Raw genomic sequence first — 10,316 nt, 5'->3', positions numbered from 1 at the left:
CGGCGGCCAGGCGCTCCCTCGCCGGCCGCCATGGCTGCAGCCATGCCCGGATCCTCCCGCGTATACAAATGTTGCAACCGTCACCTAGAAAAGCTTCAACAGCCGTTGAAAAAAGCTTCAACCATAGACATAGAAAGCTTCAATGGCATTGCACAACAAGGAAAAGCTGCAACCGTTGTTGGATTTTGCTACTACCGGCAAAGCTTTTTGCTACATCCATCAGACAGAGCTACGACCTCGCGAGGACGACAATGATTTTTTTGCTGCAACCGTAGCAGGCTTTTGCTACTACCGTTGGAGGTTTTTGCTACATCCAGTAGATAAAAAAGCTTCAACCAGACAACGAAATACAGGAAAAGTTACAACCCTTTTGACAAAAAGCTTCAACCCACAGATGAAAAAGCTTCAAACAGAGATCGAGAAAATCCTCCTCGACGACGACCACGGCGTCTCTCTGTGTTTTTGTTGCAACCGCAGAGTAAAAAGCTACAACACTTTGTGAAAAAAGCTTCAAGCTCAGGTGAAAAAAGCTTCAATTGGCATGGTGGAAAGCTTCAATCCGCGAGAAAAGCTTCAACAGGCATAGAGAAAAGCTTCAACCGATGAGATAAAAAGCTTCAACCTGACTCGCCAATGGCAGCGAGCAGCGACGTTGAGAGCTGCGTCGGCGACACGACAGTCCAGCGACGACAGCGGCTGCTAGGTGCTGCGACGACAAGGGGTGCGGGTGTGCTTCAAGACGGCGCCATTTTTTGCTACGAGGGGGCGATGGGCTTTTTGCTGGACCGGGGGGCGAGTACAGATGCTGCGACGGGGACGGGGACGGCGGCCGGCGGCGGCAGGGACGGAGAGCGCATCCAGCAGCGTGGGACTAGGAGGGGGGGAGGAGGAGGTCCAGGTGAGGGGGCTAGTCGTCGGCGACAAGGAGCGGCTGGGGTGAGGACGCGGTGAAGAAGAAGAGGAAGAAGTCAACGCGGGGGAAGGGGGCTCGAGGAACAGATCTGACGGCTCGAGCTCGCGGATCGGACGGCTGGGCCTTGACCGGCCCAACGCTTGGGCCGGTGCGCCGGCGCAGATCACTTCCCTAAGCGAAAAGGCTTTACGAGAACGTGGAAGTCCAAACGAATCAAAATTATCTTAATTAAACGCGAATGCGTTGCCCCTTCCTCTCCTTCCTACGTTACTCTATCCACAGAAAATTAATCGGGGCGTGATCCCCTCGTTTCTCATCTCCCCCCAAAATCCCCTTTCTTTCATGGTACGAGTAGTTGAGGCCTCTTTTGGTTCATAGGATAGAATTATCGTAGGAATATGAATTTTATAGAAAATGAGATGATATGTATCTCAAATCCTATGAGTAGGAATAGGAAACGAGATGTCATTTGGTTGACACCAAAGGAATTTTTCCATTGAGTCTAGGTTCATTTTTATTTTTCTATTAAATATGAAGGATAGGAACCAATCCTATGTAGAAATAGGAATCCATTCCTATGAACCAAATGGCTCTATAGGAAAAAATCCTATAAGAATCCTATCATCTAGAATTCCTATGAAATTCCTCCAAACCAAAGGAGTACGTGAAAAGTATCACCTTCTTTGAATTTTGATGCCTAATTATTTAGCTCTGGTATTGAGAAAGAAACCATTCATACGGCCAGGTCACAGGAATGCTTCTTCGGCTTACAATTCCGAGTCAACAACCGTAACTCAGCACTTAGCCCTAGTTCTTGCTCTTTCCTTCCTTGCAACGGGCTGCAGAAAAAGTAGGAAAATTGACTGAAATTGTTGGATAAGTGGATTTGCGGTATCTCAACAATCAGAACAGCGAATGTTCCATTATCCAAACTAAGCTTCCTCAAATCCTAACCCCGCCTGGACAATTAGACAGCCAACCCGTAATCGCAACGACCCAATTGCAAGAGCGGAGCTCTACCAACTGAGCTATATCCCCCCCGAGCCAAGTGGAGTATGCATGGAGTCCTCTACAACGTAGTACGAATTTGCACAACTTCAGAGATACTAGTACTAGTTTTGACAGTGCGCAAGATTTTTGAGTTAACACATGCTACATGAGACACACGGACAAATCTTGAAGGCTCAAATCGAGCCTCCAAGTCATTGGGCAGCTACATCAGACTAAACTGTAAATGCAAACCGAAACTAGTATCCACAGCACGGCAAATGTTGGGTGAAAGGAAGCAGCAGCAGAAGCGCGAATTGCAAGAGCAAAGAGGCAATTATCAACGGATGGATCAACTGTGGTTATCAAACCTAGGCCACTGAAGCTGCAGCTCTCCTCACTCTGATCATGCTGCTGGTAGTAACTGTTGAAGGCAAACGACACATTCCCAGGCCAGCCACGACCTGCACAGGAGCCACCAGTGGACAGAGCGGTGCAGTCGGCATTGGAGCAAGCGGCAGAGAAACTGGAAGAAACATTGGAAAGGTCTTTGTTGTTGTCCACCACACACCATTTTGATGGAAGGTAGTCCACATCCAGCGCATTCTTGAGAGCCGTAGGGCCTTGACCCAAGTTGACATGGTACTTGGCTTGGCCGTCAAACGTAAAAATGCCATAGTGCCTGTCATAACTTCCGCTTGCTATACTGTGTTGATCTTCGTCTAAAAGGCTGTAGAGGTATGTCTCAGTTGGAGCAAATTTTGGGCGAAGTGGAGTCCCGGATTTTCTCGCCAGGTGGTTGACCAGGCCTGTCATGAAGGATTGAGCAATAGCTGAAGTTGCGTTCACAGCTCCATCTGTTGGCCATCCTGCTTTCCCAACAACGATGTCCATATCACCGAATCCAGCTTTAGTTAGAGCAGTAACCAGAGCATCTATGCTCGCATCGAAGTAGTTGTCATACTTGCTATGACCATCACTTATCGGACGCGACATTAGTTGGAAAAGGTAATAGTCCAATGAAATATTCTTCTTCTGCTGAAAGCTCAAAATAGGATTCAGCTCGACCATAAACGGTGAGCTATGATTAGCAAGAAATGGGAGGAGCTCAACCATGGTTTTGTTAACATCTGGCCTGAAGTAAGCTTTCGAAGGCAGAGTTGATGCGTTTTGGTATGCATCAGAGCTACAAGGCACAACTACTTTCATCTTGCTCGATAACTTTGCATCATCCAATGCCCGTTGAATATTTGCTGCTGCACGGACCACAAAAGGTTGAAACTGTTGCCCATGATTAAGAAGAAATGGATCATCTCCAACAGCAATAAACCTACAAATTACATTACTCGTCAATATAAAAACTTATAATATCAAGAAAACCCACAAAATGTGAAATGTAACATCAATGCAAACATGAAACAAACAAATTAAGCATTGTTGCCAAACAGATCGCCTGCCTCAAATCCAGATTTAACCTCACCTAGACAGCTATGTACTCTCTTTAACAACCATATTACCCTACACTCCGCTACTATTAATTCAGATTTGATACAAATATACCAAACACATTTGATTAATACAGAAGAATCTCTGCTACTTAAGCTCGAAAAGAAAGGAAGAATGCTCAGCCACAAGCGAAATATCAACAGAAGCCGGACGGTCAAGTTTTGTAACAGAAAATTACAGATCTGTGCACAGATCTACCCGCTGAAGTTTGCAGCTCTTCAGAAAAATACACTCCATCCCCAAATGTTCAGGACAAATTGATAGGATCTAGCTGTGCTATACATCCAAATTTTCCCATTGTTAACTAGGTCCGGGCATGTTCCTTTTATCATCTTTAGTTCACCAAGAGGAATCCATCACAAGTCATAGGATCTGAAACTTTGTAGAGTATAAACACCTACTAGCACGTTGGTAATTGACATTTGTTGAGTGTTTCATAGATCATACTTGTTTGTTCCATGAAAAGAAGACCTTGAGGTACCTAGAAGAAAATTCCAGTGCACTAATGCAATATAGACATAACAACCTATTGAAGTCAACCAATGGACTTAACTAAAGCAGCGTCTTCCTCCTTCAGATCAGATTGGTCAACCGTCAACATTATTAATGATATTGGTTTTGAGCATGTCAGCATGCATGATTGGCAAATCCAGTGGACACAAATTGACTAATCGCATCATCTGGTGCCAATGGAGCCTATAATATTTCTAATTATAGCAACGGGGTCAGCTTGAGGCATAATTTAGACTTGATTTATTCAGTCAACTAGTATCATACAGTAACTATCTAACGAATACACCTTGGCCCCTTCGCATTTCATGATATAAGATCACTAAAATATGTCGGAAAGAAGAGAAAAGGATCAGCGCAAGACTAAAAGAGAAGGAAACCGAGCACTGAAAGGGGAGAAGGGGATGCGGCTCTTACTCAAACAGTACGCCGGAGGCGTAGCGGGTGACATTGTCGTGTACCCAGGCGGCGGCTGCCTTCCTGGAGGAGGCGAGGGGGCGGAGCAGCTCGTTCGGGACCCCGATGGTAACGGCGATGCGGGTGCCGGCAAGGGCGGTCAGCGCGTCGGGCGAGGGGGCGGAGAGGCGCACGCGGGGGACGGAGTTGGGGAGGAGGAGGTCACGCACGACCTGCGCCGCCGGGAGCGGGTGGGATGCCGCGAAGCCCCAGTTCACGCCCACCGCGGCGGCCGGCGACGGCGCAACGGCGACGGCGAGGAAAAGGAGAAGCGGGAGCGCAGGTGCCCTTGGCCGCAGCGGGCGGCGGCGGCTGGGCCGCATTGCCTGCTGTTCCGTGTACACACCGTTGCGGTGCTGCCGCCTCCTAAATTTAATTTGTTCAGCGGTTTACAGTACAACCCCAAACTTCAATTTGGTTCAAAATGCCCCTTTAAACTTTTTCTTGTTCCGGTAAACAGGGTTTAATTCTAAAATTATAGGGTTACAGTTAAAGATAAGTTCCCCAATCCTTTACGTGTCCATACAATATTCATATAACAGTGTTACATTTGTTGCGCCTGTAAGCTGCCCTATCTTGTTTGCATTGAAACTTCTATGGGATAAACTCCCTACTCCATCAAGGACCTGATCTCAGTAGCAAGATGTTCATATGCTGAGCGAGTTAAGCTATCACCAAATAAAGTCACCAATGCCTCAGAGGAGTCCGATTAGATTATGTCTGGGTCTTCTGAATGATGTATGGTCAAGGCCATCCCTGCATCAGTGCGCGAATCTCCGTCTCTAGAGCATCATTGCAATGCGATAAGAACCGGTAAGCTAAAAAGATTATGTTGCCATCATGTCTTCGAAGGGTATGCCCGCCGCCACCATTTCATCACGAGCAAGAAAAGAGTCATCCACCAAGGGCTTCTTGGTTTGTCGGTGATGCGGTCAAGGTTGTACCGATACATAACTCTTAATCTCCGGCATAGAACAAGTTTCATATACTGCCATCTTCCCTTTAATGATTTCGTTAGTGCTATACATCCTTAAAAGGAGCTGTGACTTCATGTAACTCTGCAAGAACTCAACATGTGTTTCAAGGGGAGGTACTTCTTTTCCATGTCCATATCCAAGCGAAGCTGCCAGATACGCCAAATAAGCATAATTATCATATTGTGGACATTCTTCTCACACCCTGCTAGAACATTTAGTGGTCATTTGCTTGTATCAATCAGCAAATTATTGGCAGGAAGCAACCATGCTACTCTCATGAGTTCCCACAAAATCATGACGTGCCCTCAATTTACCAAGGCATGAAAGCTTCCTTATATTTCAACTCCGCATAGTGGACACGTGTGGCTTCACCAAATGCATGTAAACCTTGCACTAATTAGTAGCCAAGGCTCCAATCGATATTTTTCATGTCGTGATCTTCATCATCTATGGAACCGACAAGTTCCAAATACAAAGCCATATAAGTCGGTCTCCTTCAGGGTTACTGTTGGACGTATCCCCAACAAATTGTGTCACTGTACTTGTTATTAGGCAGTACACGCTCTTTACCCAGAAGCGACCGCTCTTCTTCGGGGATGAAGCAAAAAAAAGTCATGCCAATTAAGCGGGGACGTACGTTTCAAGATCTCCTGAACGTCCATCGGCCAAAAATGAGCATTCGAGCGCTACATGTTCCAAGCTCCATGTTGATGACATTAAAATTAGGCGGAAAATACTCATCCACGTCGATGATACAAAATGAATAGATTTGATGCGTAAATACATAAAGGTAGCATCAAACATTGTAGATACTTTATTTTCAGAACTATTATATTTACATAAAAATTCAGTTAATTACATCTCTTAAGATAAAACTTGAATTCCAACGTAGCTACTTCCTCTGTTCACAAATATAAGGTCCTCTTTGATTCATGGGATTTGCAATACATGAGAATAGGAAAAGCCGGAGGAATTGAATGGCATACTGATGACCCACAAGTATAGGGGATTTATCGTAGTCCTTTCAATAAGTAAGAGTGTCGAATCCAACGAGGAACAAAAGGAAATGATAAGTGGTTTTCAGCAAGGTGTTCTCTGCAAGCACTGCAAGCACTGAAATTATCGGTACCAGATAGTTTTGTGATAAGATAAATTGTAACGTGTAACAAGTAAATAAAGTAACTAAGGTGCAACAAGGTGGCCTAATCCTTTTTGTAGCAAAGTACAAGCCTGGACAAACTCTTATATAAAGCAAAGGGCTCCCGAGGACACATGAGAATTGTTGTCGAGTTAGTTTTCATCATGCTCATATGATTCGTGTTCGTTACTTTGATAATTTAATATGTGGGTGGACCGGTGCTTGGGTGCTGCCCTTATTTAGACAAGCCTCCCGCTTATTATTAACCCCTCTCGCAAGCATCTGCAACTATAAAAGAAGAATTAAGATAAATCTAACCATAGCATGAAACATATGGATCCAAATCAGCCCCTTACGAAGCAACGAATAAAATAGGGTTTAAGTTTCTGTCACTCTAGCGACCCATCATCTACTTATTACTTCCCAATGCCTTCCCCTAGTCCCAAATAATGATGAAGTTCCATGTAGTCGATGTTCACATAACACCACTAGAGGAGAGACAACATACATCTCATCAAAATATCGAACGAATTTCAAATTCACATGATTACTTATAACAAGACTTCTCCCATGTCCTCGGGAACAACTGTAGCTACTCACAAAGCATATTTATGATCAAGATTAGAGGAGTATTAATTATCATTAAGGATCTGAAAATATAATCTTCCACCGGATAAACCATCTAGCATCAACTACAAGGAGTAATCAACACTACTAGCAACCCACAGGTACCAATCTGAGATTTTGGGACTAAGATCGAATACCATAGATGAACTAGGGTTTGAGAGGAGATGGTGTTGGTGAAGATGTTGATGGAGATTGACCCCCTCTCGATGAGAGGATCGATGGTGATGACATTGGCGACGATTTCCCCCTCCCGGAGGGATGTTTCCCCGGCAGAACAGCTTCGCCAGAGCCCTAGATTGGTTATGCCCAGGTTCCGCCTCGAGACGGCGGCGCTTCGTCCCAAAAGCTTTCTTCTGATTTTTTCCAGGTCAAAACACACCATATAGCCAAAGATGGCCACCAGAGGCCTACCAGGGGGCCCACAAGGTCGGGGGCGCGCCCTCCACCCTTGTGGTTGGCTGGTGGCCCCCCTCTGGTACTTTTTTCGCCCAATACTTTTTATATATTCCAAAAACATGCTCCGTGAAGTTTTGGGACTTTTGGAGTTGCACAGAATATGTCTCTAATATTTGCTCCTTTTTCAGCCCAGAATTCCAGCTGCCGGCATTCTCCCTCTTCATGTAAACCTTATAAAATAAGAAAGAATAGACATAAGTATTGTGATATAATGTGTAATAACAATCCATAATGCAATAAATATCAATATAAAAGCATGATGCAAAATTAACATATCACATACCATTTTCAATCGTACAGGATTAGTATGAGTGTTTGGTCGTGCACAGGAAAAACATACGATGGTTGGAGAGAGAATTTCCTATGAAAACTAGTACTTCCTCCAGTTCTTTTTACTCTGCATATTATATTTGTGTTAAGTCAAACTTTGACCAAATTTATATTAAAAATTTATCAACATATACGATACCAAATATATATACTATGAGACTCATTCCATAATGAATCTAACAATATTAATTTGGCATTGTGAATGTTAATATTTTTTAAAGTTTGGTCAAAGTAGAGATAGTTTGACTTTGGACAAAACTTATATACAGACTAAAAGGACCGAAGAGAGTACAAGTGAATACTATGGAAAAATTCCTATGGATTGTAATCCTACAAATCAAACCTTAAGGATTAGAACCCTTCAAAATTCCTTTAGAAATCCTTTGAATCGAAGAGAGACTAAGATGTTTTAGATATTTCAGTATGGACTACATACAGACTGAAATGAGTGAACAAATACACTTAAACGTGTCTATATATATATAATTCAAAGAAAAGTTAAAACAACGTATATTTGTGAACGGAGGGAGTATTACATAGGTTAAGCGACCACTCCTCGCCGATCTCGGCGAGCTCGACGTCAAGGCGGCGGTGGCGCCTGTCTCCGCGATGGTGCCGGAGCGATCGAGCACCCACACCGCGGTGAGGTCCGGGTCATTGCGGACCAATTCCGATGCGACGTCCGTCTTAGTGAACGCAAAGCGGCGACCGACATTGTGTTGGTCATACCTCGCCTGCTGCCGTGTGCACGCTCGGCCTCGGATACCACGGCTCGAGAGCCGGAGGCACAACCTGCTCTGAGGTAGCGGAGGATGCGGCCACACGCATTGGTGATCACGCGCGGTAGCTCCCTTTTTATCACGCGGCGGTGGCGTCGTGGTGGCAAGGAGGGCCTGTTGATGCACGTGTAGCGGCTGCACGGCGAGGGTGATGCCGGCTCGTCCTTCACGCGACGGAGGCGCTGGGGGGTGGGGGGGACGTTGGCTCTTGCTTCACGCGACCGCCGATGTGGAGGCCGCGGTTGCATGGCAGGGACGCTGACTCGTCCTTCACGCATCGGAGTGGGGATGCCGGCTCCCGCTTAACATGGACCCTCGGCGGGGACGATGGATCCTCCTTCACGCGCGTCGGCGATGATGGCGCCAGGCCATCTGACGGAGCGAACACTCCATCATGATCTCCATCTGACGGACGGATTCTTCGTCCATCAGAGCCGCCTCCGAGAGAAGATGGAGCCACTACTGTGATTGTTCCTCCTCGTCACCGGAGGAGATGCCTGCCTCCTCCTTGCCGGAGGATGATAAACCACAAGTATAGAGGATCGCAACAGTTTTAGAGGGTAGAGTATTCAACCCAAATTTATTGATTCGACACAAGGGGAGCCAAAGAATATTCTCAAGTATTAGCAGTTGAGTTGTCAATTCAACCACACATGAAAGACTTAATATCTGCAACAAAGTATTTAGTAGCAAAGTAGTATGAAAGTAACGGTAACGGTGGCAAAAGTAACAGTAGTAGTTTTTGTAGCAATCATAATAGTGGCAACGGAAAAATAACTTTAGCAAAGATCAATATGTAAAAAGCTCATAGGCAATGGATCAATTATGGATAATTATATCGGATGCGATTCCTCATGCAACAGTTATAACATAGGGTGACACAGAACTAGCTTCAGTTCATCAATGTAATGTACGCATATATTCCGAATATAGTCATACGTGCTTATGGAAAAGAACTTGCATGTCATCTTTTGTCCTACCCTCCCGTGGTGGCGGGGTCATATTGGAAAATAAGGAATATTAAGGCCTCCTTTTAATAGAGTACTGGACCAAAGCATTAACACTTAGTGAATACATGAACTCCTCAAACTACAGTCATCACCGGGAGTGGTCCCGGTTATTGTCACTTCGGGATTGCCGGATCATAACACATAGTAGGTGACTATTGACTTGCAAAATAGGATCAATAACTCACATATATTCATGAAAACATAATAGGTTCAGATCTGAAATCATGGCACTCGGGCCCTAGTGACAAGCATTAAGCATAGCAAAGTCATAGCAACATCAATCTTAGAACATAATGGATACTAGAGATCAAACCCTAACAAAACTAACTCGATTACATGGTAAATCTCATCCAACCCATCACCGTCCAGCAAGCCTACGATGGAATTACTCACGCACGGCGGTGAGCATCATGAAATTGGTGATGGACGAAGGTTGATGATGACGATGGCGGCGGATTCCCCTCTCCCGAGCCCTGAACAGACTCTAGATCAGCCCTCCCGATGAAGATTAGGGCTTGGCGGCGGCTCCGTATCATAAAAGGCGATGAATCCTTCTCTCTTATTTTTTCTCCCCGAACGTGAATATATAGAGTTGGAGTTGAGGTCGGTGGAGTCCCAGGGGGCCCA

General features: G+C 45.2%; 1 protein-coding gene across 1 annotated transcript; it reads right to left on the bottom strand.

The window, feature by feature from the left end:
- Positions 1-2,009: 2,009 nt before the first annotated feature.
- Positions 2,010-4,728, bottom strand: LOC119285428 (glucan endo-1,3-beta-glucosidase 9-like). Its single transcript, XM_037564699.1, has 2 exons — positions 4,334-4,728; positions 2,010-3,230 (listed from the first exon to the last, which is right to left on the bottom strand). Exons 1-2 carry the CDS (start codon positions 4,693-4,695, stop codon positions 2,132-2,134), a joined length of 1,461 nt encoding a protein of 486 aa, XP_037420596.1. The 5' UTR covers positions 4,696-4,728; the 3' UTR covers positions 2,010-2,131.
- Between the last annotated feature and the right edge of the window lie 5,588 nt (positions 4,729-10,316).

This window comes from Triticum dicoccoides, chromosome 4A (genome assembly GCF_002162155.2).
Source record: "Triticum dicoccoides isolate Atlit2015 ecotype Zavitan chromosome 4A, WEW_v2.0, whole genome shotgun sequence".
Lineage (NCBI taxonomy): Eukaryota > Viridiplantae > Streptophyta > Magnoliopsida > Poales > Poaceae > Triticum > Triticum dicoccoides.
Note: the sequence above shows the minus strand (reverse complement) of the source record. Positions and strands in the feature narration are given on the sequence as shown.

Coding starts and splice junctions, on each gene's coding strand:
- LOC119285428 (XM_037564699.1), bottom strand. CDS start 4,695: ATGCGGCCCAGCCGCCGCCGCCCGCTGCGGCCAAGGGCACCTGCGCTC. Junction 3,231..4,333: donor GCCTCCGGCGTACTGTTTGA/GTAAGAGCCGCA, acceptor TGTAATTTGTAG/GTTTATTGCTGTTGGAGATG.